Source organism: Clarias gariepinus, chromosome 21 (assembly GCF_024256425.1).
Source record: "Clarias gariepinus isolate MV-2021 ecotype Netherlands chromosome 21, CGAR_prim_01v2, whole genome shotgun sequence".
Lineage (NCBI taxonomy): Eukaryota > Metazoa > Chordata > Actinopteri > Siluriformes > Clariidae > Clarias > Clarias gariepinus.
The window spans coordinates 15,341,227-15,369,088 of record NC_071120.1 but is presented as its reverse complement, the minus strand read 5'-3'; the positions used below and the strand labels follow the sequence as shown (position 1 = coordinate 15,369,088).

Sequence of the window (27,862 nt, the reverse complement as noted above, 5' to 3'; positions counted from 1 at the left end):
ACCCTAAAGATATTACAAGTGTTAAAAATGTACCTCCATTACATTCCTGATCCTTGACTAACAAGTTTTTGCGCACGTTTTTTGTGTTATTCTCTTTCTACATGTATATCTGTGAATTATTCGGTGCTCTATATAGTCACATTGTGTCTAGTTGAAATTAAACAGAATATGCTATAAATGAAGTCTGTCTCTGTATGAAGGTATCTGACCACTATACATGTTCACACTATTTACAAAGCTGTAACTCTTTATATTCCTGTTTCTGCTAATTTTGCATGCCATGACTTTTTCCAAGAAAAATTTACATATGTTTACAAAACAAAAAAAGAATTTGATCATGTTTTCTTACCTGTTAAATATTTTTTAAATAATTATAAAGGACCCAAACTTAACTGTGCAGAAGAAAGCCTGTTCTTTTCAGGTTATTTGTTTGATCTTTAAATAAAAAATATACATGAGACATTCCAGAAATAAATGTTGTGTTCATTTTCCGTGGAAAGAGAGATTTGCTTTTAATTGCATTTTTTGGTACATCTTGACAGTGAGCTGGTGTAGAAAAAGCCAGAAAAATATTCCATGACATGTGACATTTTTACAGCTGCCCAGTCCTAGAAAAATCAAACAACCACATTTTCCTAATTTAAGACCTATCCCATAATACACATCCATATTCAAAGGGGGGAAAATAATTTTGTTTGCAGCAACAAAATTTGATCCCATTCATATACAGGTTACTATTAAAAAAAAAACAGTCCAAAAACTTCTACAAACTTTCTTATATCTAACTACTTAAATCTTATACAACCCTGGCAGATCATTCAGTAAAGCATTACGACTTACTCAGCATCATTATTCACAGTCAAACTAGTAGGAAAGTTGTGTACAAGAGTGGAGAATGCAGTTTAGGTCCCAAAGTCATCGTTAGTTACTTTCAGGCTTGCTGAATGTTTTCCATATAACACTGAAAATATGTCCAACATGTGAGCCAAGCAAAAAGCAGTGATTCTGCTCGCTCATTTAGTGGACTACATAAAGACAGACTTTACGCAAATTTTTTTTACAAAGCAAGTGGGATTGGTTAATATAATACCCTTAAATAACCCCCCAAATTATTAGCTGTGTGAGGACTTTTTTCAGGCAATGCGTCCTCTCACATTACTGTGTAGTATTATCCTGAGTATCCTCTTTCCTGGTGGAGTCCTGTGCAATGTAATCCTGGTAGTCTTCAGGGATTGTGTCTGTAAATGTAACATGTATTTTTAAAAAAAGTATTCCTTTGGGAATTCTGAGGTGATGAAATCAAGAGCTGTCCACTTACCATTGCAGCGATACTTCAGATTAGACCAGATGATGTTTTCCTGGGAGAAGCAGAATACACCAAGACGCCCACCCCTCATGCTTGTGTCAATGACCACGCCGGAGTCTGCCACCAGACTGGCGCTTTCATAAAACCGGACCCTTTCCAAGCAAGATCGAAGATATGGTAGATAACGGTTTTACTATGTAGTTCAGTTTCCAATGAGATTTCATTTGGCAAATGTGTTAAGGACACAAGTGCATCATCACCACAACCGAAGGCCATTTAAAAAATACATAAAAAGGTATAAAGAGTGTTAAAGTTGAGGCTGATTTTACTTTATAGCCCTAACTTAATTTATGATTGGTGGTAGACAAAGTACACAATTCCTGGACTTGACCGAAAATAGAGATTCCACTAGAAGTGCAACCAGTACTCAAGTAAAAGTAGAAGGCCTCCATTTACATGTCTGCCTGAGTAAAAGTACAAAAGTACTCATCTTCAAATAATCAAAAGTACAGGGCTTGTATTAGCCCATAGTAACCTTTTTCATAGTAAATCTCTCTCCGTCTTCCACTCTTTCCCTCCTTCTTTCCTTCCTTCCAGACTGTGAACGTATTGTTTTTATTACTGTCTGCAGCAAGCTCTGCTACTGATTTCAAACACCTGTTACATTATTAGGCGTGTCTCAAAGGAAATGCAAGTCAAGCAATTACACATAATAGTCAGCAGGTGGTGAAATTCCTGCTTTAAATACTACAAACCAATGTGGTCAGGAAATGCAGAAACGTAGTTAAGGAAATGTATATAGTAGCGGAGTATGTCTACATAGCAGAGCGATGCTCTTTTTCCCAGTGTTTCACTTGCATACTGTCAAGGTAGAAAGGATGCTCAGGATGCTCGAGCCATGATCGGACTACCTGATTCATGTTGGAAATGCTGACCTCCCAGGAACTCCCTTAATTGCACAAACATGTAAAGCAAGGTCAGGACTATACAGGGGATGTTGGCAATAACTCCCAGCCGACTGAGTTCTTGTACTGTGCAAGTGGTGCAGTGGGCAGTATGTATGAGGTTCTGCCTTGGGTGATCAAACAGTTTCCATTAAAGAAGTTCCTGGGAGGCCAGTGTTTCAGCAGTGATGATGAAATGAAGCAGGCAGTCCAATCATGGCTCCAGCTTACCGAGAGAAATATCTCTATATAGAAATATAGAGAAATAAAGGTCGTTTTTTTTCCCTCTTATAACTGAGTTCTGTTATTCTGAACAAAGAAAAAGTCCTGATGTTTGATTTGTACGTCGCTTGTTATTTCACTGGCAAGCTATAGACAAACATTTAGTCTTAGCCTTTCCATCGAAAATCACAACCAGACATCCATGGGGAAAAGGCATTTTTAACTTTCACATATTTGCATTTTGGCAACACATTAGCGTTTTTGGAATTCATCGTCTTTTCCAAAGCAGATGCACATGTGCTGCTCGGGCCAAAACACATGAATGCTGGTTTATGAGGGGGAGATTTCTGATTCTGACTGGCAAATATCGATAGGCAAGTAGACACAATAGTTCTTCTTTAATAGAAAAGAACCTTTACTTAACGGCTGAGCTGTCTCACCTGATGTATCCGACCTGAGGCCGATGCTGCAGGTTCCAGCGGTATGAAACCTTGTCCTTCCAGCCCACATTGCGAGGATCTTTCCACAGAAGCCGCACTTGATGCTCGGTGTTCCCCGTGTGCCACAGAGAATTCCTCAGAAACTCGCCAGGCCCTGTCTTGGATTTCACAGCCTCGGGGAAGAAAAGATGACACGCTAAGCTAAACTATTGCCAGTTTTTTTTTAAAAAATCATGTCAATAACTGGTTTCTGCACATTGAGTCCAGAATGATAATCACAGAGACTACAGAAACCCACTAATGATTAATATTGACATTCTGTATTGAAAGTTAATAGAAGTAACAGTGATGACTGAAACCTTGAGCTGGATGCCAGGTTCAGCTACAGCTCTGAATGGCACAGCCTGCCAGTAGGTCTGCTCTGTCTGCTTCCACATAACCACGTAGAAACTGGAAGAGTCCTGGTAGCCAAAGATGAACCCGGCGTAGTCATCATCAGTCACCGTGTTCACATGGAAGGTTCCCTCGAAATCCACGCCACTGAACGCCGTGTAACCTGAGAGGAGCATCGTGAACCACCTGAAGCATTTCATTGACATTATGACTAAACTTTGGCCCAAGTCGCAGATCCACTGGCATTGATTTAAGATATGCACCCTGTTCCATTCTGTGTAATAGAATGAATCCCGGTGCTTTACATTGCTCCTGTGTTATTATGAATAATGTCATCCAGACCTACCCACTGCGAGTCCTGGATCGCTGTTCATCGTCTGAACGATCTCCATGCCCTGATTAAGGACAACCCAGTTAGGGTCAATCTGAGCCTCGCCCTCGGGGTCCAGCACCACTGTCTGATACGCCCTGAAGTCTGTCAGCGTGATCTCTGCATTCTCAGGACAGGGGTCAATTCTGTCAATCACCCGGTCCTGGTCAAAGTCTCCAGTACAGGCGTCGCCCACATTGTCATCTAGTCAGCGTACAGGAAAATAGAATTATCTATTAGGACAAAATGCACACTGTAGGGTATACATAATCATATACATATATAAACCATATTGTTAGGTATGTACTGTCTTTATCTGCTTGGTCTACATTGGGCACCAATCTGCAGTTGTCTTGTTTATCAGGGATGCCGTCATTATCATCATCATCATCACATTCGTCCCCAAGCCCATCCTTGTCCGTGTCCAACTGAGAGCTGTTGATGACTGTAGGGCAGTTATCTTTGGTGTTCTGGTGTCCGTCTCCATCACTGTGACATCGCATTAAACATTAGAAATGATGGGTGATAAGATAAATAGACAAATGTGGATTCAAGATGAAACATAATCGCATTTACCTGTCAGTGTTGGTATCACAAGTGTCTCCTACAAGGTCATCGTCAATGTCTGACTAAAAGACAAAGCAACCACAGCCAGTAGCTATTACTTTTTTTTTTAACCATAGTTCCCATAATAAATAAATAATCAGTTATACTTCATTCTTGACTTGATCTGAAAAGTATTGCTGTAATCATATCAATCAAGACTCTGATGCTTTTATGGAACATCTTTTCAACACATGTTGTACTTTTGGATTTATTGAAGAGGTGGGTTGCTTTCTCGCAATCTGCACACTAAATGTACATCTTAACCATTGTGAATGTCTGATAATTAAAGTGCCATGAAAAATTAGGTAAATTCAATCACTACAGATGACTGTTGCAGCTAAATTGGTGGGACTGGTTCTCCTCTTGATTTTTCTTCGAAAGCTAAACATTTGACCTGGAATCCTTTAAAACTGCACAAATAAAAATCACTCTTTCTGCTTAAGCATCCATGGAACCTAGTTGTATTATACCTGGTTGGGGTTGGGCACATCAGGACAGCTGTCACAAACATCTCCTACACCATCATTATCACTGTCCAGCTGGTCACGGTTGGGAACTCTCTGGCAGTTATCCAAAATGTTTTTCACTCCTGATCGTCAGAACAAAATGGAAATGATGATTAACTGGCATTTACATCATTAAATAAACCCCTAAACCCACATGAATACAAGAAATACATTTTCTATATACTTTGATGGTGCAAATGCCTTCAAGAATTTTGCTGTACACAAGACAATAATGCCTTTGTGTATGCGTTGCATATTTCAAGACATGTGTCAAAAGGTGGCAGTGTTTCCGTTCAACTCTTTCCAAAATACTTTCCACTGATCATTAGCTCCTGGCTAGGCTTCATGCTGGAAATGTGGTTTTGCCCACAGAGACATGACCAGCATGTGAAAGATCGAGTCAAGTGTCTGGAGTCATGTTATTTATGAACAGCCTATAAATGTCAGACTGCAAGGCATTACTGTGCTTTAGAGGAGCTTTATCAATATGGTGCTTCAAAGGGGTCGCCAAGGAGAAAATCCCTCCAGGGCAAGTCATACCTAATAATGAGCCCCTGTGAAAAACGGTGTTTCTAATTGGTGCTCTGAAATTTACTAGGGCACTGATTTTTTTTTTCTTCTTAAAATGCAGATCTGTACAAAAGCAGGCTGAAAGAAAGACAATATTTAAAAAAACACCATTTCGTGTGTCTGAAAGAAAACAAATTTAAAAAGGGAAAAATGAAAGGGAGGTGTGTGTTTCAGTAGAAGTCTGTAAAACCTTCAAACACTGACTTGAAAATAGTAAACTCTGCATAGTTCTGGAAACTACAGGCTATCCTGGAATGGAGCTGTTTCTCTGTTCTATATCTCTCTTTTAAAAGTAAAAATGAAAACGGTAGAAGGCTTAATTCCAATTCCACTGAAAGATGCCACAAATACCTCCATATTCACAAGGTCTTTAAGTCCAGCCAGGACTTTTGATTGTTCAGAATAACACAGTTATGGCAGTAAAAACTCTCTTTATTTCTCTTTATTTCTTTATTTCTATATAATCCCCGGCTACACCAATGCACTTACAGTATCCCAACGTTTCACTAGTGCTTGGATCCTACAATGTACAGAATGTTTTCTCAGTACCCTGGAGCCATGATCGAAATGCCTGCTTCAAATCTGAAACCCTGGCCTCCCAGGAACTCCTTTATTGGCCCAAATGTGTGGAAATGACTTGGCGTGAGATCAGGACTCTACAGTAATATTGCAATAAATCCCAGATATGTGGGTTTGTTTATGATTGTATGTACAGTTCCCATAGACAGATGCAGCTCTTATGCAGGTCGGTGACAAGTTATTAGTGGATTTCCAAAGATCAGGTGTTCCACGCACTGGATGTTCACAGGAACGACTACAAGTGGGCTCCAAGCCACCTTGTCATTTTAGGACCATAAGAGTCTCATCACAGTACTGTAAATGTCCATCAGTTTTTCATCATAAGTCCCGGTTTGAATCGAACACCTCCCACATAAACAAATCTATTTATGAAAAAATGCCCTTAGTGATCATTTATAAATGATTTTACTTTTTACAGTTCTAGTGAGGTTTCAGTCATGTTCGGTCAGACCATCTGGATCCTTACACATTCTCGGTATCTCTACATACAGTATAAACGCAATAACAAAACCTATAATTACAACTTATAACTTCAAAGCAGATAGCAGCAACACTTATTATCTGATATCTTTAAAACATTATGTGTGCAGATTTCTTACCATCACCATCCATGTCATCATCACAATCGTCTCCCAGTCCATCCTGGTCTGTGTCCCTCTGGTCGGGGTTATTTACTTTTAAGCAGTTGTCACATGCGTCACCATGAGCATCTCCATCGCTGTTCTTCTGGTCTGTGTTTGGTTTCAACCAGCAGTTGTCCTGTTTTTTTTTTTCAATTACACATGTATTTTGGGAATGTTATTTCACATATTATAAATGTCATGAGATATAAATGACCTCATATTTGTTTGAGTTGATCCCTGGTGTATACCTTCTCGTTGATGATGCCATCATCGTCTGCATCTTCATCGCAGGCGTCACCTCTTCCATCACCATCTGCGTCTTCCTGGCCTGAATTGGGTACAAATATGCAGTTGTCCTGGAAGCAAGATCAATCATTTGCATAGAATTAATGAAAAGCCTATGTGGTCATATAAACACTTGAATGGCAAGCGTGAGTCACCTTTTTGCAGTATGTTTCCTGGCATGGAAGTTTTTTGTCAGGGTAAGCATCGATGTCCGTGTCCCTTCCACACACATAGCCATCACCGGCCCAGCCGATGTTGCACTGATTGAGGAAGAAGCTATTACAACATGTCTGCTCTAACCCAATGCCAAACCGCAACCCTCGCATTTATCTGAACATCTCACCACACAGCTGATGCTTCCATCTCTCTCCACGATGCACTCAGCGTTGAGGTCGCATGGGTTGCGCTCACCGTTCGCACACAGCCTGTTGAGTTCAGCAGTCTCAACAGGATCAGTAGGACCAAGTTCGCTTTCAGGGTTGTACTTGCAGCCTCTTATTTGATCTCCAGTGAAACCAGGCTTACAGTCTCCACAGATGAATGAACCCTGAAAGTGGCTTGTTCGATTTATTAACAGTGGTTGCAGGAAGCAAGCAAAATATTGATGGAATCTTGATTAGTGAGGATATTTGTAAAAAATCTTACCATTGTATTTTGGCAGTAGGAATTAGAAACGCAGCCTCCGTTGTCCACACTTAGACACTCGTCTATATCGTTACAGACCTGGTGCACAGACATTTTGGGAATTTAATATATATGGCTTAAGCTAACTGAGCAAATGAACTGGATTGAATATGGTTGAACATGAGGGAATTCCCAATCCAAGGATTGGAATTGTAGGATACCAGGATTCCGGGATCTGGATTAGTACTGAGGGTAGAACCTCTAAAGCAAGAAGTCTAGGGAGATGGGGGTTTAAACAAGCTAAAAAATCCCAAACTGTAGGTCTGTTGTCTAGAAGTTCACTTTAAACCCAAAGTACCCTAATCTTTGGATTGATGGGAGGAGTTTTAAAAACCTTCAACACTGGGTTTCCTTTTCTCCATCCAAAAATAGATCAAGAACCATTTTATCTAGGCGTGTAATTTAAGATGATGAAATAAATCTCATATAATCTTAAACGTTGTCTATCATTTATCCAAAAGGCTTCAACTGAGAAAAAAAAACTATCCTAGAGGATCAAGCCTATCCTAAAGCGTTTTTCTTACCTGCTTGCGTAACTGGGCGTAGACGATGCCCACACCCTGCAACTCCGGCCCACTGTACCCTCTAGGACATCTCTCACACTGGAATCCTGGGACTGTGTTAACGCACCGTACACCAGGGAAACATGGGTTGAACTGACACTACGAACACACAAATTACAAGACACTGAAAAGAAATATCGCTCCGGATCCCTATTTTATAACACCATACCAGGATTTATTCATACAAGACCGGGTTTGGAAATGATTTGCTCTTGGTGAGAGATTACCTCAATCTGTCATAAAAATTTGTTTAAAGTCGAATTGTTCCACTCGAACAATGAGTGTCTGAGTGAAACATAAAGTGCTGTTATACTGCTTTTATTGAAGGATTTGTTTGCCCCTCTAAAGCAGAAACCTCGAGAACTGTGTGTAATGGAAAGAACAGCAATTACAGTCATCACCTACGCCTCTACGAGAGAAAACTGGTGTGTTATGGCTACGTTGTGTCTCTCTACATCTGTTTGCAGGATAGATTTGATTTGATGTACTTGTGGACAAATGGGGAGCGTAAAACAATGCTGCTAGCATGATCTGTTTCTCTAAATGTACTTTTGAACATGAGTAGGTGTGCCCTAGACTAGTTTTTATAAATTAATTAGTTTTTAAGTAAAGCTGAGTGTATTTTTTTTTGTAATAGTAATAAAATAGTTACAAATTATAAAACCCTGAACTATGTGGGGTGAGGTGTCCTGGGATAGGATCCAGGCCCTCCGCGACCCACTATACAGGATTAAGCTGCATAGACAACGCTGACTATGATTGGTGTTCAAGTCAAACTGGGACTTTTGTTCCGATTGTGCAGATTAACAGAGCAGTTATGAGTGTAAAACTTTAACTTAACTTTATTTCACTATATAATCCCCTGCTAGACTAATGCACTTATCCCAGCGTATAACTAGTGCTCGGAGACCATCGTTCTGCTTGCTTCATGTCTAAAATGCTGGCCTCCAAGGAACTCCTTTATTGGCCCAAACATGTGGAAATGGCTTGGAGCAGGGTCAGGACTGTACAGGGGATGCGATAATAACTCCCAGCTGAATTCCTGTAAAGTGTAAGTGTTGTTCGTGTTCACATAGACAGATGCATCTCTTTTGCAAAATGGCGAAAGTTATCAAAGTTATCTGTTGATTTTCAAGGATCAGGCGTTCCACTCGCTGAATGTTCAGGTGAACGACCGCAGTGAGCTCCAAGCCACCTCGTCATTTACGGATACACGGCCTTCTTTAAAACATTTGCACCATGTATATGTTTTACTGCGGATAAGAGATCTCATCAGTGTACAGTACTTTACTTGAAGTCTTCTGTAAACTTCAATCAGTTTTATGGATTCATCACAAGCAGGCTAATTGAACTACTGCAACCCTTATTAGGCCATCACTAAGTACGAATTAAATGGACTTATGTGATAACAAACACTTCAAATCTAAATGCTCACCAAGATAAGAGTAAAAACCTCCCACTCATGTGGAATGCCAAGTGAACGTTATGTCACACTTTCTACAAATATATAATAAAGAAATTTAAGCAAAATTCAACAACTCAAAAGTTGGAAACAAACAGGCGTAACAGGCCTGGGGAATTATTTACATAACCACATAATATCCATCAGCTAAATGTACAACAAATGTTAGTTGAAGTCATTGAATGCACGAGACCAAAACTGGCATCTTCCCTGACAGTGTAGGACAACATGCCACATTAGTAAAAAGCCAAACTTGTAAAGTACATTTTTTCCTGTAATTTCCACCTCTGTTTTTAGCAACAACCCCTTACCTAACCAAGTCAACTTTGTGGGAGTAAACAAATCTAATGGTGGCGCCATTTAGCGATTACCCACTTGTGCCATCCTTCCCATCGTGGCATCTTACCCCAACTTACCTCACACACTCCACCTAGTGTACAGTAAGTCCACCAACATCCAAAGTTCATACTAACCAACACATTAAGTCTTACGTACAAAAACGCTGTCCCTTGTGGACATACCTTCAACAGGCTAATGAAGCTATGGTAGAAGCTGCTTCAATGGTGACACCCCAAAGCATGCTAATATGACTCGTGATGTCTACAATGTTAGCACATGTTGATGTTTGGAAGTTTTACCTCATCTACATCTTCACAGTGGACTCCATTTCCTACATAGCCTTCAGGACACGGTGCACACTTGACACCTTGCTCGGTCTCCGTACACATACTCTGCTGAAAGCACACTCCTGGAGCACACTTGGTGTGGGAGTCCTCATCAGTCTTGCCTGTGTTTTGCCCATCTAAAAAAAAAAAATGAACCGGACACATGAGTTAGCCCGTCTGCATAAGACATTATCCTCATTATTACGCTTATGCGGCAGGCTTAAGTGAATGCAATTAACCATGTGTTTATATAAGGCCTGAATGAGGAGCTTACCACATGGAACACATTCCATAAGTATTTTTCTTAAATTTGCAGTCTCCTGGATCTGTTAAGATATATAATAGTACCGTATAATGATAATAATAATAATAATAATCATAGTAATAATAATAATAATAGCTACAGTATGCAATCATCCTACTTGTGGAACTTTAACATTCAAGGTCTTTTTATTATATACTTCTGAAAAACACAGCATGGTACCTGCTGGTCCATTTTCCCTTTCAGTTCTTGGATCATCTGCACAAGGTCAAATATGACTGGCTCCGGCTTAGATGAGAGGCCTGTTGAAATTATTGGCCATTAATAATGGTTTTCTTCCTTGCTATAATAATAGATCAAAAACTAAAAGTACCATAAAAGCCACTCACCCAATAATTGTATCGATTCACCCTGCAGGTGAGAACAGTCTTGAAGCTCCACAACGTTTTCTATCGATTCACCCAAAACTAGCTTAAGGTCTAACACACTGTCCTGGAATAATAGCACAGATCTTTGTAAGCTGTTGAACAAACAACATTTGTTGGAAATCTAAAGTTCACAATAATCGTGTTTGTGCCTAAAGCTAAAGTTTTGAAAGGCACTGTGTTATTCTGTACTCAAACCTCTGATGTACTGGGCATGGTTTTTAGTGCCACTTGATTAGGACCAGGTGGTAGTGTCTTCAAGGCAGCTGGCAATTCCTCCACTATCTCCACCAGCCTACAGTCCACATACAGAAGCATGCGAGGAGTGCCATGTATCAGCCCGCTGAAGTGCAACAGGACGTTGTGTGGCCGGCCGTCAGCCAGGGGCACTTTGAGGAAATTAGCTGTACCTATTTTTCCATTTATTTTCAGATACCTCAGAGACACTGAGACAGAGACAAAGAGAGGTCTGAATGTGTCCAGACATGTGACCTTACTAGAAGGTCTGCTTAATAATTGTTACTGTATTTTAAGAGTCAAATTCTAATCTGAGAACATTATCTCTCAATATGGCTCAATGAACTATTAATTATGTATAATTAAGTATTTTTCTTTCTTGAAAACCCAAAAGTCCTTATACAAAAAACAAAAGTACCTTTGTTGAGCTTCCCGTATACTGAGAAATCCAAAATGTCAGTGTTGTCTGTAGGGTTGTAAATGCGAAAAATATGCATTGGCGCTTTATTCTGGACCTGAAAGGTTGTCAGGATATAAACGTCATTCACGTTCTTATCCTTCAGTCCTCCTTGTAGGAGATCTGGCAAACAATCTGGTGATGCCAGGAGATCATAGACTGCAAACACAAAGATCTGATTAATCTCCATTTCCCCAGGAGATAATCATAAAGCAATGCTTACAGTACATCAGGACATTCACTATTTTCATCCCTTACTGCAGTCTAAACAGTTTTGTTTATAATGTATAGGAAACTCACTTAAAAATTTTAGGTAATGTGATCTTTTGATCTTCTGATGTTTTTTTCTTATATTTTCATAAGACATGTTGAATTTTAAAATGTGTTTCATTTTAGATGAATGCTCCAGAATGATACAACTTTCCTTGGGCTGATGATTACCCGTGTTTACATTTACATTTAATATGACAGTAATCATGTCTTAAGTTAGATTTCCATTATTTAGGCTTTGATCAGGTTCCCGAACATTGTCCTATTATTGATCACATATTTTTAGTCCCATAAAATATCCCATATTGACTCTGTTTCAAAAAGCATTGCATTAGTAATACTGCTGGTTTTATTGCCTGTTACAGAAATTAGGGCTGGTACAGAGTGGGCACAACATTACAATACCCTTTCAGTTATTCTCAACCACAAAATTTTACAATGCCTTGGAAGTAATGTTAAAATTCTCCACTTACCAATTCCTTGGGAGGTCACCATATAGGTTAGCTGCATAACCACATGTAAACTAAACAATACTCGTGCCCACAAGCCCATTTTTGATGATTCACGTAGAAGAAATAGAAGAAATGCTGTGTCTCTAGACCTGTTCATGCAGATCCTGCAGAAGCATCCGCATATGTGGAGTAGCAGTCAAAACAGCCGTGTTTTTTCCCCTTTGGATCACTGCAGCCCAGCTGCTGAATGAGAACCAGATAGGTGCCTGGGAGATTTATGCTTTTCAGATGACATTCAACATGGAAGGTGTGACCAAGTACCTCCTCCAATAAGTTCTCCAGCTCTCTTCCCAGAATGTAACCATTTTACAGTAAAGCTTGCATCCTGGAAAAAAAGGATTTTAACAGTAATATATTAGGATTAGGGTATGAATTGTACTTTATGATTATCTGGTAATGTTTTTTATTATTATTATTATTAAATTGCTATGTGCACATTATGAATTAGTTTTTTATTAGTTTTAATATCGCTTTTAGAATAAATCTTAATATTGGTTACGTATGGATCATCTGAAAGTTAATCTAAAATGCTGATTATGTATTCTATTTCAAATCTTAAGAAAGAATTCAAATACTGTACCTATAGTTAAGTTTAATTCTATATAGCCTTATAATATACAGCATAATCATTACAATATCTTTTTTTTCCCATGGTTGCATAGTCACATTTTGGTTCATATTGTTTTTTGACTTCTTATCAAAATAAAGCCAGATTTTGATCATAAAATATGTCCACTGGATTCTTGCTAACATTTACTGGAAGCATGCAACCTTCACATAATTTCTGAAATCTTTAAAAACTTATCGTGCAGACTTGTCACTTGCCACACTTGTCACAGAAATCTATTTTTGCTTAGTTTAGTTGTACAGTATGTAACCATCCATTTGGTATAGCTGGTTCTCTTTTGTATGTATAGCACCTATAAACATACCCCTTTATTTTAGCAAAAACAAGCCATATTGCACCTTTCTGGCCACAGGCACAAGCAGACAATAGAACAACGTGAACTTGGAAATCTGAGTCCTCGAGGACTGCGGGTAGAGATGACCCAGATATGAGATTAAATTCGAGGACAGACTTAAAACTAATGAGCGTTTTTTACAATGTGTTACCAAAATCTGATCAACATTCGTATAATATAAATATGTTACTCTCTTGTTACTCTCATGGAGGGTAGGAGGATTTACACACAAGGTAGCTTGCTTATCCTATGCGAAGAGCTACTAAATAGCAATTTGTGCCAATTTTATCAAACACACTAAAAATGTGTAATTATTTCAAGAAGTAAAGCTCTCTCTCTCTCTCTCTCTCTCTCTCTCTCTTCCCATTACAGCTACAATTAAAGGTGGGATAAATGTTTCCTTTAAAGTGTGCCTGTATGTGGAAAAAATCACTTATGAGAGGTAAATTTTTGTACCAGACATTACACCTGTGAACAACAACTTAACACACTTAACTTTTCCATGAAGATGCTCCAGTCCTCAGCTGATGCAGACAGCTGTTCTCTGAGGACTTGTGACTTTAGTCGCTCGATAGTTCAGGACTGGAGTTTCCTACAGTCTACCTGAGCCTCCAATAATGAACTGGACTCAATTTTCACTTGAACACATCTCCTGTTATACTGAACTTCCAGCCTCCTAACACATAGTATGATGCAGCTCAATCCCTGCTATTCATTTCACCCAAATGAGGATGGCTTCCCTGTTAAGTCTGGTTCCTCTCAAGGTTTCTTCCTATTACCATCTCAGGGAGTTTTTCCTTGCCACTTGTCGCCGTCGTCCTCGGCTTGCTCATCAGGGACAGTCTTATCATTTTGATTCATGCACGTTCACATCTCATACAAACTTAAATAATTATTTTGATTGTGTAAAGCTGCTTTGCGACAATGTTAATTGGTAAAAGCGCTATACAAATAAAATTTAATTGAATTGAACACACTATAAAAATTATTAATGGGACAGGCAGCTAGGCATAAGTTTAATGAAGTAGCCCAGCCCAGACAAATTTCCTAAATTGCTCTTCTTTTGCTTCTTCTTCTTCTTCTTTTTATTATCTAAACAGTGTTGCACCTTTATTAATACATTTACCCCTCTGTATCTGGTATTTAGTAGGTCAAACTAAAGCCTGGGTCATGTTTATAGAAGCGTGCAAGGAAAGTGGTTACAAAACACTGGCTCCAGAGAATCCCCCCTACTGTGGCTCTTTTTTGTAGACGCTGTTAATCATCTGGGCTTAATAGAACAGATGCCCATTATTTTGTGGTTGCAGACAGATGAGTATATTTACTTAACCCAAGCGAAAGAAAACTGTAAATGTGTATATGTGGTATTGTATTTGTTTAAAGTACGTAATCCACATTATTGTAGTTGTACATTTATTTCAGGCAAAAAAAAAAAAAGATTATTTAATGTTCCCAATTCTTTTTTTTTTTTTTTTTTTTGCACATGGCAATTTCCAAACTAGTCAAACTAGTAGTGCTCATTTGCTCACATTGTGATCTTGAGCCCACAAAGAGAGGCTATAAAAGTCTCCAATTATTTCCTGTTTGTCTTGTGACCCTTTTTACCAACCCGAAATGATCCTGTCCAGGTGGCCTGCCTCTTAGTCATCGAAATGCAGCTTTACACAAAACCTTCCTTTCAGTCTTTCAATATCCAAAAGCATTCAGACAATCAGTATGTTGTGTTTTGTGGATAAGAAGCTGTTAGTTTCAACATGAAATGCTTAATACCAGCTTGCAGCATATTCTCTTATCATCGTAGTGTTCTGATTGTGGGCATGAGTGGGCTTTATGAGCAAATGAGAATGGCACCTGAGAGTAGGCATTAGCATCTGTACCTGTATATGAGGCAGCTGTGGAAACACTACAGATTTAACATGAACATAATTAGAAAAGAAACACTGCCCTAATTACTGCCTTTGAATCCAGTGAATGAGAGAGCAGTGTGGTTGTTTTATAGGCCAACTACATGGGTTTAAAGGGTGATGTATCTATTTGTGCTATTTGTGCTTAATGAGTGCACGCAGAATTACAACACAGAAGGGGGACCGTGAGAGCTAAATAGCCAAAGCCATGAATTATCAAAAAAGAAACATTTAAATAATGTAAAAAAAGAAATTAAAAGGTAAAAATATGCATGAAAAGGTAAAGATAATTGGAAGATACTGAAAATGGACAAGGCAGCACAATGGCCTCCAGGACTCCAGGCCCTCGCACAACCCTGTATACAGGTATATAAGCAGTATAGGCAATGTGTGACTGAGTGTAAATGGACAAAATGGTACTGCAATGGTACTGTGTCTCCTCTCATCATGTATGGACCTGGTGCCAATCCATTGCAGGGCACACACACACACACACACACACACACTACCGGCAATATGGGAACACTAATTATCCTAATATGCATGTCTTTCTACTGTGGGAGGAAACCGGAGTACAGTATTCAGAGGAAACCCACCGAGCACAGAGCGAACATACAAATGCCACACACAGAACTCGAGGCAGGACTCGAACCCTCTACCATGGAGGTGTAAGGTGACAGTGCTAACCACTTAGCCACCACTCTGCGTAAAAAAGTGAGTATGGAAATGTATTTTTTCATATTTAACTTATGGTTTAGTTTTATGTATTTGTGTATGTATTTATGTGTGAATGTGTCATTATACTGTTGACCAAATCATTGCATTTTTCTGCTTGCACGCTGAGGCTGGAAAAGGGGGCGGAGCCTCGTGTGTTGTCATTGGTGTTCCTGCCAAACAAACATGGCGGCACCCATGGAGCTCCTGTGCTGGGGAGGCGACTGGGACCTGCCGTCTGTACACACGGAGTCTTTAATCGTTCTGGTAACTGACTTAATAATTATCAAGTCTAATGTGTGTATTCGCGATAGAGAAGTTCGCCACAACAGCTTTTGGACCAGATTGTGGGAGATTTAAACCAAACCGCTAATTAGCTAGCTGTAAAGCTAATCTACAACAACATTCATCTTGTTCCTATTGTTTCTACAGACATCTGTAACATTGAGCTTTTATTAAAATGTGGGTCAGTTTAACGAACAAGCTGTCTTTTCTTTTTATTTATTTTTTACCAGGATGCTGTCTAAGTAAAATCTTTTGTAAATCTTTTTCCTGATCAAGGTCAGTTTATATTGGCTGTCTCAAGATTAAGTAAATTTAAAACATTTATTTATTAGAATCCTAATAAATATTAGTTTGAGTCTTTTGTTAGATACTACAGCTGTCTTGTGGTGCAGTACAAAAGCAGGTGGATAGCCAGTGATTAGCGTAGTGGTTAGTACTGTCCCTCAGGGTCTGGGTTTGATTCCCACCTCAGGGTCTGGGTTTGATTCCCACCTCAGGGTCTGGGTTTGATTTCCACCTCAGGGTCTGGGTTTGATTCCCACCTCAGGGTCTGGGATTGATTCTCACCTCAGGGAGGGTCTGGGATTGATTCTCACCTCAGGGAGGGTCTGGGATTGATTCTCACCTCAGGGTCTGGGATTGATTCCCACCTCAGGGTCTGGGATTGATTCCCACCTCAGGGTCTGGGATTGATTCCCACCTCAGGGTCTGGGTTTGATTCCCACCTCAGGGTCTGGGTTTGATTCCCACCTCAGGGAGGGTCTGGGATTGATTCCCACCTCAGGGAGGGTCTGGGATTGATTCTCACCTCAGGGTCTGGGATTGATTCTCACCTCAGGGTCTGGGTTTGATTCCCACCTCAGGGTCTGGGTTTGATTCCCACCTCAGGGTCTGTGTGCATGGAGTTTGCGTAGTTCTGCCCATGCTTGGTGGGTTTCCTCTAGGTGCTCTGGTTTCCTCCCACAGTCCAAAGACATCCTGATTGGTTTTCCCATATTGCCATTAGTGTGGGAATGCGTGTGGAAATGTTGACCGGAGATCCTACCATGGTCGTAAAATGGGAATAAATACAATGGTCACCATTGGTCTCCACTGTCAATGTAAGGTTCCTACAGTATATGGATGGATGGATGGATAAAACTCGTTATTGTTAAAGTAGTTCCATATCTTCTCAGTGTAAGTTTTCTGTAGCGCAAGTCTAATTGTTATTGACTAGAATGTGTACTGTACATCCCAAACATCTCTGATATCAATGCTTCATTGCAGGCATATGCTAAATTTTCTGGTGCCAATCTTACAGTCAAGCCAGTGGACTGGACATGGAGGACTGTCACAGGTAACTGAATAATTCTGCCTGTATGATTAAAACAAAATATTTAAAACTAGGGGAAACTGTTTGTTTTCTTGTTAGTTTATATATATATATATATATATATATATATATATATATATATATATATAAAAAAGCGCTTGTGTTTTAACTCACAATTTTCACACAATGTTCATCATACTAATAGGAAATCCACTATACAAGTCGTAGAGATGTTGGAATTTTAAATACCTTACTTGATACATGGCTTGACTAGCTAGAGATCGTTGAGGTGACAAGCACAGTTGAATCTGGGGAAACTCTGTGCCAGGATGGGAGTGAGAAAGACTGAATGAATAAATCACTACTGCATCACTGTGTTTAGACTTTAGATGAGGTAAGGGCAGGTTCACAATGGTTAACAAAGTAGTAGTAATCAAAGTAACAAAGTAATCCTAAATATTTTTAAGTTAATTTGAATCATAAATGGGCAACAACAACAAATAACAACCAGATATGACTTTTAACTCAATATTTAAATGTATTTAATATTTCTCTAGGCGGCACGGTGGTGTAGTGGTTAGCACTGTCGCCTAGCACCTCCAGGGTCCGGGTTCGATTCCCGGCCAGGCTTGGTTCCCGGCTCTGTGTGCATGGAGTTTGCATGTTTCCCCCGTGCTTGGTGGGTTTCCTCCGGGTTTTCCGGTTTCTTCCCACAGTCCAAAAGAGACATGTAGGTTAGTTTAATTGGTGTTCCCAAATTGCCCATAGTGTGTGTATGTGTGTGCCCTGCGATGGATTGGCACCCTGTCCAGGGTGTACCCTGCCTCGTGCTCTAAGTCTCCTGGGATAGGCTCCAGGTCCCCGATAAAGCGGTATAGAAGATGAGTGAGTTGCTGTCGCCCTCGGCTTGCTCACCAGGGACTATCTGACCATTTTGATTCATACACATTCAAATTCCATACAAACTTAAATAATTCTTTTGATTGTGTAAAATGTGTAAAGCTGCTTTGGGACAATGCCAATTGTTAAAAGCGCTATACAAATAAAATTGAATTGAATTGAGTAAGTGAGTGAGCGATATTTCTATGAACTTGACATTTTAGAGATCCAGCCTGCTAACCACCACTCCTACTCCTACAGTATGTGCAGAGTAAGATGAAGCCAAAAAAATTAAGAACTAAACACTTTTTAGCCATTTTCCACTTTACTGTATTTTAATAAATTTATATAGGTCACATGGGCAAAGAAATGGCATGGATTTATAAGCCGACATGTATTTATGGTTGTATTAGGTTCTTTTTTGTGTCCAATATTAATAATAATAAGAAGAAGAAGAAACACATTAACTATGCAGACAAAAATAAAGTGATACAAGCGATGAAAACTTGCCCTATCATTGAATATATATTTTATATCATGCTAGAATATATAATAATTCTGCACTCTTGTTAGTTCTACATTTTTGCGCCATCATTCCCATATTCTAGTAGCAGTGCAATATACACATTTTAAATGTAATGATCACTTTGGTTCTACATGACACATTCAAAAACCCAATTATTTCACTCCTCTCCTGAACACAAAGTTAGCTCATTTATTATTGAAATGCTTGGATTCTGCACTACATGTAAGCCACATTGTATAAAAATGTTTTCTTTCCCAGATTTAATATTGATAACTATGCTTGACCATAAACAATGACATTGTTTTCCATGCCAAAATGGGAGACTGTAGCAGTGAGTATAACTGCTTAACTGCTTGGTGTTCACGTCGAACTGGGACTTCTGATTTCGCAGAAACACAAAACACAGTTACTAACTTTATTTCTCCATATAATCTGCTGTTACAAGGTCATTCGGTTTTGAAACTTCCTCACAAGTCCTGGGTTTGACTTGCACGTTCCTCGTAATAAAGGTATAAATTATATATTGTGTACTGAATCTGGGACGTGTGCATTTTCTAACTTTTTTTTTCTACTCCACTTTTTCAGCTACTATTCCACAACTGCAGTATGAGGGATCTTCTGTAACAGAACCTACACAGATTCTCAACTTTCTCAGGCAAAATGTAAGTTGCAGCTGAAGCTGAGAAATTCTAATATTTCACTATTGCATTTTGGCTTTAATTTCAATTGAAGTTTAGTTGATTGTCTCTAATAATCTGGTGCAGTGGTGTGTGGTTAGATAATGGCAATAACTTTCCCACAGAGTTTATTAGGGCCTATTTATTTTTATTTTAAAAATCCAGAAATGGGTGCAACAGTGTGATATTTGTGGATTAAGCCAACTTGCACAGATTTAAAGGTCCCATATTTTACTATTTCTTTAAAAAGTTAACACGAGTCTCAAAGCTCACCCAACATATGTGTGTTAAAGCTCCAGCTGAAAACCCCTCAGATAATGCATTTTTTCATACCTCAAATTTACTTCATTTCACTCCTTTCCTGAACGCACCATTTCAGTGTCTATGTAAATGAGCTACTGCAGAGCCACGCCCCTCCATAAGACAACATATCTGAGCAAAAAAAACAGCAGAAAGTTGTTTAGGTTAGGTTTTAGGTTACATACACACACTCATTGACACACTATGGGCAATTTGGGAACACCAATCAACCTAACCTACAAAAAAATACCAAACTTCTTATATGAGGTCACCTTAGGGGGAAAATCTAACTGGCTTGTTTAAGCTTCAATCAATACAAAAGTGGATACACGGTAAACAGTGCATCACTGGTAAATACATTTTACTGTACCTTCTTTTGTCTTTTTTAATTTAACCTAGCCTCTAATATATGTTGTTGGATAATATTTGAACTGTTACAGGTAACTTGTGGGATTAATAAAGTATTCTATCTATCTATAAGGATCAAAAATGATCCGCACTCTAGTTATATTAAAACTTGTGTTGGTTATACTGTCTTATCAGTGCTTTCTGTTCAAAGGGATGATCCACCTGGTCCTGTCCCCGTGTTACAAAAATGGATTTTCTATTTGTGATTTGCACAAAAGAATAGCAGCGTGTAGTGATTGGTCGTTTGTGGTCTGAGGGCGAAACTTGTGCGGCAACAAGTCACGGAAGAGCATAAACAGAAGTGTAAAAGTTGGAAACATTCTCAATCACCGACCCAGAAACAGTATGTCTATTAAAGATCTGAAGCCTAAACTTCGGACTAAATGCAGGGGACTGCTATCCAAGGGCAGTGTGATCTTGCATCACACATTTCTGCTCATACTTCCGACACTCTGCAAAAACTTGCATCCTCCCTATAGTGCTAAACTTGCTCCATAAGACCTCTCTGGTCCCCTAAAACCAGCCCTACAAGAACGAAGATACACGTCTGATGAAGAAATGAGGACAGCGGTACACTGGGTTAACCTCTCTAAAGTAGCTTTACAGAAATCTGCACTTTGATCTTAGAATGAAAGTGGTAAATAAAACCTCCCTGAGATGTAATGAGGCACAAAACTTTCTATCTGTTTCTGAGATAAACACAGGACAGTTTTCAGTTCTCAGCAGCAAATCTTCAGTGTTGAGATGAGATTATCCATTGAAGCGGTGCCTTGTGCATAAACTGCTTTTCTAGATCAGCCTTTCACACAGTGAGAATAAATTTCTTCAGAAAGAACTTAACATCAGCTTTCTTTATGCCCTGAAAAGAGATGCAATGCGGATTTTGAGCTGACCGCGAAGCAGGGAGCTGACACCATGGCGTACATCGCTCTCCTGGAGGAGAAACTGCGTCCTGCTTTGGTTAGTGTGCCTGCAGTTCCTGAAAACCTTCATCCATTATAATCTCGTTGTGTTGTCTATAGACTTTTACATTGTGAACGTTCACAGCTCCATACATTCTGGGTGGATGCGGAGAACTACGCCAACCTGACGAGGCCTTGGTTTGCTTCCCGCTCGCCATTCCCGCTTAACTTCTTTGTGCCAGGCCGCCAGGCTAGTGTGGCTCTCTCCAGGATCCTCCTGACCAAAGCAGAAGCTCCGCTACATTCAATGACCGAGGTGGAAGGAAAGGTAGTAGTTATGAAGAAATAATGATTAAAGCATTTATTATGTGTCTAATACTTTGTAACAAATGTTTCCTCTTTCGTGTATTATTTGCTAATTTGCTTAAATTATTTTAAATGTGTTCATCGCATCAGCAAAGAAGACAAAAACGTGCAACCGGGTCCGTTTTGAATCTGTTCCTCTAAACGGGTGACATTGGATTTGATGGCAGTCTGCTGTTAAACGGTCTCCCGGGCTGTCGGCACTCTGTCTGCGGTTTCTAAGAAGCAGATGGAAAATAGTTTAGCACCCTTAGGATAGGAGCTACTCCTGTTGTGAGCTCAAAGCCCCCAAATTTTTGGACGTCCAAAACCTGCCAACTTCATGTGGCTGTAGAACGCATTCAGATCCAACTCCAGCAGTCTGTGTATTTTCTTGGTTGATTATGTCTGGTTTGTCAATGATCTTATTTTGTCTATAGATCTACAGTGAAGCCAAGGAGTGTCTAAATTTGTTGTCTCACAGACTGGGGTCCTCACACTTCTTCTTTGGAAACATGTAAGTTCTTAGCCAACTGTTACATCCATGAGCAGCTTTGCATTCAGACTATTAAGTGTCTGTAATTTGAGCAAGACGTATTTACCTTAATGTTATGTCATGTTTTATGCGCTGTGGCATGTGCAACGAGTGTGACCTCCTGGAATAAGAAAAACATGCTCTTCTGGCACGTTGCTGTTGTTTTTGTAGGCCTACAAGTCTGGATGCCTTTGTTTTTGGCTACCTTGCACCCCTCCATAAAGCCAGTCTGCCCAGTGCTCAGCTCCAGCAGCACCTGAAACAGCTTCACAATCTCTGCCAGTTCTGCACTAACATCCTCAAAAACTACTTTTCGGAGGCAGCCTCTGGTAAGACAACAGCCTGTGCTTTCTACACAGGGATCTTTACACTTTTTTAAGCTTTAAGACAGACATACAGTACTATAGATGGCATAATTAGCACTCAGACGATGCCAACGAAGGTGATTTCACAGCCCACATCTGTTTTTTAAAACATTAATAAAACTTTATAAGTTTCATTTTCTTTCTTGGGTTGCTCTCATGGACAATCTTATCATTTTCATTTATAAACATTCACATTTCATACAAACTTAAATAATTCTATGTATGTACTATGGTGTAGTGGTTAGCACTGTCGCCTTGCACCAGACTCGATTCCCGTCTCTGTGTGCATGGAGTTTGCATGTTCTCCCCGTGCTTGGTGGGTTTCCTCCGGGTTACTCCGGTTTCCTTCCACAGTCCAAAGACATGCAGGTTAGGCTAATTGGCGTTCCCAATTAAAAGTGCCTGTAGTGTGTGAATGTGAGTGTGTGTATGTGTGTGTGCGCCCTGCAATGGATTGGTACCCTGTCCAGGGTGTACCCTGCCTCCTGGGATAGGCTTCTGGTCCCTGAATACAGGATAAAGGGGTATAGGAGTGAGTAAGTGAGTGAGTGAGTGGATTCACATGCAGCCTGATCATCCAGCCATCTAAGGCAGGCCACCTTACTAGTGGGAACTGCCAAGTGTGTATTTTGGGCAAAGTGGGGGGGAAGATAATCATTTTAAATAACTTAAAATCCATTTACAATTAGCTTTCTAATTATTTGTAGTTACAACTGTAAGGCATATAACTTTAATAAGAGTTACAAATGGTTGATTGGTAGAAAATCTTTAGATTCCAGTTCAAAAGCATCTCTGCTTCTGGATTTGATAATAATAAGCTGTAATAAGGTGTATGCCTTTGTAGCCACCTTGAACCTTAACTTACTCTGTCAAGTATCATGTCCTGAAATGCTTTATTTTTGGAATCAGGTCTAAACTTCTTTTCAGGTTTTTTTTCTGTTCATGTTATTGTCTTTTGTGCGGTTCAAATACCTTAGTGGATGCAAATCTTAGTGAACCAACCAACATTATCATGTCTAGAATTGTCTCTTCACATCATTTCATCATGTATCTTAAGGGAAGATCTTGCATTTTCAAAATGAGTGTACTGTTGTCTCCACCTGAAATGCACTCTTATTTTAATTGCAAAACAAAAACAAACTACATAAAACTAACAAAATTTTAACTAATCTTTTCTTAAAAAGCCTTTCCTATGGTTGATGTAAGGGGCCATTTGCTTCCTGCAGTATCTGTGTTCTAAAAGTAAAAGATTGCTCCATCTCCGCCATCAGATCCATGAATCCTTTCCTCACTGGTTTAGCTGGTTTCCTCAATTCAGCTGCTTTCCATAACCATTCACTTCTTTTTTAACACTAATAAGTATTTTCCATGGCATAGCAAAGTGCAGCAGTTTTTACGCAGGTATGTAACATGCTGTGCCTCCGTTTAAGATTTCATTGTACTAACATTTCTTCCATGTAAATCAAATGTACTGTACATTCTCTTACTCTTACAATTTCAAGTTTCTTTCTTCTTCTTTTCATATGTCTGTCCTGTCGCTAGGCCCTCCTCCTGCTTGCCAGGACTCGGTCGACGCAAACCTCCAGAAACTGACGCAGCTTGTTAACAAAGAGTCCAACCTTATTGAAAAGGTCCTGCTTAAACCTGCTTCCAGTTTTCTCTCAGATTGTTTAGGGCAATGAGCTCTCTGATCATCATTCAGTACAGTGAACTGTGTGTGTACAGCATGGAGTACAGTGTGAACAGAGCTGTCAACATAAATTCACATTAAATTTTAAGAATACTTCTATATTTACTTAGTATTCAAAGTGTTTTTAGATAAAAAAAAAAAACATTCAAGATCCCACTATTAGCTTTTGTACATAGCCTTTATATTCTGTTTAGGTTAATTGTGACCCTTTTTGCACGGAGCAAAATAGTGACATTGGGGGACAAAATATTCAACAATGTTCAGCATACAACATAGTATTTAGTTGCCATGAGTTATAGCATTTTGTTCCCATGGTTTAGTAAATCATGGCCACAACATGCTATCTCGTTCCTATGCCTTAGTAAGTCGTAGCCACAACATGCTATCTCGTTTCATTGTCTTATGAGTCACGGCCACAACGTTATCTCATTCCCTCACCTTAGTAAGTTGTTGCTACAACATGCTATCTCATTTTATTGTCTTAGTAAGTTGTGGCCACAACATACTATCTTGTTCCTATGCCTTAGTAAGTCGTTGCTACAACACACTATCTCATTCTTATGCCTCAGTAAGTCGTTGCTACAACACACTATCTCATACTTATGCCTTAGTAAGTCGTTGCTACAACACACTATCTCATTCTTATGCCTCAGTAAGTCGTTGCTACAACACACTATCTCATACTTATGCCTCAGTAAGTCGTTGCTACAACACACTATCTCATTCTTATGCCTCAGTAAGTCGTTGCTACAACACACTATCTCATTCTTATGCCTCAGTAAGTCGTTGCTACAACACACTATCTCATTCTTATGCCTCAGTAAGTCGTTGCTACAACACACTATCTCATACTTATGCCTCAGTAAGTCGTTGCTACAACACACTATCTCATTCTTATGCCTCAGTAAGTCGTTGCTACAACACACTATCTCATACTTATGCCTCAGTAAGTCGTTGCTACAACACACTATCTCATTCTTATGCCTCAGTAAGTCATTGCTACAACATGCTCTCTCGTTCCCACGCCTTAGTACATTATGGCCACAAATTGCTATCTCATTCCTACGCCTTAGTAAGTTGTGGTCACAACATGCTATTTCGTTCGTACCCCTTAGTAAGTCGTGGCCACAGCATGCTATCTCGTTTCTTTGCCTCAGTAATTTGTGGCCACAACCTACTACTGTATCTTTGTGGTCACAGCATATTATCCCCCCAATGTTACCAGAGGGACTCATTGCTGCCATAAACTTTAGGACTGCGCTTAAATTGGCCTAGATAATGCAAATATAGAGTTTGTTTTTTGACTAGAAGGTGAATTTGGTGGAGAGTCTTTAGTTAAAGAATAGATTGGCTTGCCTGTGTGCTTCTGTCACTGGGACATTAGAGACAGGTTTTGAGGAATGTGCACACTTGGGAACTATAAAAAGTGCCTAAACCCTTTTAATTTGACTGATTTGGTGGAGTCTAACTATGATACTCACTTCGAGGAACCCTTAGGCTAGGTTCTGTTCACAGTACAAACCATGGTGAGGTTCCTCGAAGTGACTATAGTTATCATATTATTGGAATTTATAATCATATGCATTTCTACACTAAGGCTTATTTATATTTAAGAAACTCAGATTGAGAGACTTTGACAGATCAAATACAGAGTTTCCAGTTTATTAGCGACACCCAACTGGTGGCTGCAATCGTATGCATAATGTTTAACACCTTACCCATTAACTATTGATGACTAGATATTATTCATATGTGTTTGCCACTGGCCTGAGGGGATCACAACCAAGTAATGTTACTGGTGTTTTCTGCCTGCAGTAGTGCTTGGGTCAAAAGCTGTCCACTAATAAAGGGCCAGAACGCTAAAGGTAGTCCTGTGATGTTCAACTTTCATTGAGGGAAAACTGGGTAGACAATGTTTATTAGATGTGCATAGCAAGAGAAGGGATACCATAAATAGTTTTACACCTGCGAAATGATGTACAGTGTCGTGAAAAAGTCTTGCATAAGAAACTGAAACATGTCATTTACTTTGCATCAAAATTTGTTTGATGATCTGAATGAAAAATTTTCAAGTACTTTTTCTTGGCACTTTATATGGTAGTTACACTTGATAAAATGAACAATGAGTAAATTAGAGAGAATTCACATACTGTACTGCTTAACTACTCGTACATCATCTGTTATAGGTTTAGGGGTTTTTCCACCTGCTTGTCTTGCTCTGACAGCTTTGTGTGTTCGACAGATGGATGATAACCTGCGCAGTAGCCCTCAACACCGGCCAAGCCGACCCCATAAACCCGAAGCCAAGCCTTCATCTCGGGCTACGGACAGGAACTTGACTCCTGCCTGAAAGCCTCACTCAAATGTTTATTTATTTATTTATTTATGCTCATATTATTGAAGCAGCACTAAAATGAGCATGACTACACGAGGTGTCATAAGTGTGCTCAGTCACTGTATATTTATACTCAGAGGTTGAACAAATGTGGCTTTAATTGTTATCGAAAGCGTTCTATCAGCATACTCAGTTTTCCATAAGCCTCATACTGATAATAATATTTTCATAATATATTAGATATATATCAACCGAAAAAAGAAAAACACTAATCACAGTAATTAGATGCTCATAGTCTGTTGCTATTCTTAACACCCTCCCGCCATAGGGAAATTATATTTTGTAATAATCAAGTTCTGTGTATCTGATAAAACCGTTCCATTGGCACTGTGCAAAAATAGATTTGTTTAAGAGAGCTATTAGTTCGATTCATAATTAATTTCGTTGAACATCTCCAATATTTTTTTTTTTTTTTAGTTTTCTTTTACAGCTGTCGATATACAAGTTTGGTTTAAATGGTTTGCACCAAATCATGGCAGTTATTCACCGTGTCTGTGTGTCACAGTCGGAAATCACCAGGGTGAATATTATAACACTTCAACAACTAATCAAAGTTCCTCAATTTAGGCTTTTACATCATTTAGCATAGTCTTCTGAACACACTAAAACAAATAATTTATAACTAAAATATACCGCTTATTACATCTTTTTCTACTCATTATGCCGTGCTTTAATGCAAATGGATCTGTCTTGATTTTTTTCCGTCTGCGTGCCTTTCCTTCTCTATCCAAATCTGATTTCGTCACTGTGAACAAGGTTAACTTTAAATGAAAAATATTTTCACATTGTAAGCAGGCCAGAAGTGTTCAGGAGATGCACGAAACAGTTAAATGTATCATTAATTAGTTGAACTTAAAAAAATTATTAAATAATTAAATACTTCACCGCACCACCTGCATGCAATCAGGTTTTTTTTTTCTCCCCAAATATTTTTTCATAATGAATGTTCTGACTCTGTATACCCTGTTAAAGTGTTCATGCTGTACTGTACATGTCTTGTAATTCAAGGCTGAATTAAATTTCTTCAGTTACTGTATGATGTATTTTAAAGGACTTGTAATAAAAAAGAATATAATAAAATAGTTTATAATATTTTGCCACTGAACTGCCAGCTGTTCCTGAGGAATCCTGGAGCCTGGAGATTAGACCAAAATCGCTCACTGCACAAATAATCTCCTTTTACTTTACTGGTTCTCTCCCTGAGCTAGATATATATATATATATATATATATATTTTATAATTTAATACAAATTATATTAACTTTATTTCCATCCTATGCTGTTT

The 27,862-nt window shown here is 39.1% G+C and overlaps 2 protein-coding genes across 4 annotated transcripts; one reads left to right on the top strand and one right to left on the bottom strand.

Annotated features, from left to right (window-relative positions):
• Window positions 1-313: 313 nt before the first annotated feature.
• Window positions 314-12,550, bottom strand: thbs4a (thrombospondin 4a). Its single transcript, XM_053480681.1, has 21 exons — window positions 12,343-12,550; window positions 11,561-11,758; window positions 11,104-11,351; window positions 10,870-10,972; window positions 10,703-10,782; window positions 10,493-10,544; window positions 10,192-10,355; window positions 8,053-8,190; window positions 7,490-7,567; window positions 7,188-7,391; window positions 7,000-7,104; window positions 6,808-6,915; window positions 6,536-6,695; window positions 4,752-4,870; window positions 4,252-4,304; window positions 3,983-4,164; window positions 3,652-3,879; window positions 3,272-3,468; window positions 2,913-3,085; window positions 1,319-1,458; window positions 314-1,238 (listed from the first exon to the last, which is right to left on the bottom strand). The coding sequence occupies exons 1-21, from the start codon at window positions 12,476-12,478 to the stop codon at window positions 1,156-1,158; spliced, it is 2,949 nt and encodes a 982-aa protein (XP_053336656.1). The 5' UTR covers window positions 12,479-12,550; the 3' UTR covers window positions 314-1,155.
• A 3,585-nt stretch (window positions 12,551-16,135) lies between these two features.
• mtx3 (metaxin 3) lies at window positions 16,136-27,669 on the top strand. Of its 3 annotated transcripts, none has more exons than XM_053480456.1 (9): window positions 16,136-16,228; window positions 17,513-17,582; window positions 19,549-19,625; window positions 21,216-21,308; window positions 21,396-21,578; window positions 22,033-22,109; window positions 22,299-22,456; window positions 24,035-24,123; window positions 26,425-27,669. In XM_053480456.1, exons 1-9 carry the CDS (start codon window positions 16,148-16,150, stop codon window positions 26,530-26,532), a joined length of 936 nt encoding a protein of 311 aa, XP_053336431.1. In that variant the 5' UTR covers window positions 16,136-16,147; the 3' UTR covers window positions 26,533-27,669. The 3 variants fall into 3 exon arrangements, with proteins under 3 accessions (XP_053336431.1, XP_053336433.1, XP_053336432.1); XM_053480457.1 differs by lacking the exon at window positions 16,136-16,228 and adding an exon at window positions 17,268-17,422; XM_053480458.1 differs by lacking the exon at window positions 24,035-24,123 and having other exon boundaries at window positions 16,141-16,228.
• The last annotated feature ends 193 nt before the right edge of the window (window positions 27,670-27,862 follow it).

Coding starts and splice junctions, on each gene's coding strand:
- thbs4a (XM_053480681.1), bottom strand. CDS start 12,478: ATGAACAGGTCTAGAGACACAGCATTTCTTCTATTTCTTCTACGTGAA. Junction 11,759..12,342: donor GGTGACCTCCCAAGGAATTG/GTAAGTGGAGAA, acceptor TTGTGTTTGCAG/TCTATGATCTCCTGGCATCA. Junction 6,696..6,807: donor ATGGCATCATCAACGAGAAG/GTATACACCAGG, acceptor AAAAAAAAACAG/GACAACTGCTGGTTGAAACC.
- mtx3 (XM_053480456.1), top strand. CDS start 16,148: ATGGCGGCACCCATGGAGCTCCTGTGCTGGGGAGGCGACTGGGACCTG. Junction 21,579..22,032: donor TGACCGAGGTGGAAGGAAAG/GTAGTAGTTATG, acceptor TTTTGTCTATAG/ATCTACAGTGAAGCCAAGGA. Junction 22,457..24,034: donor CTTTTCGGAGGCAGCCTCTG/GTAAGACAACAG, acceptor TCCTGTCGCTAG/GCCCTCCTCCTGCTTGCCAG.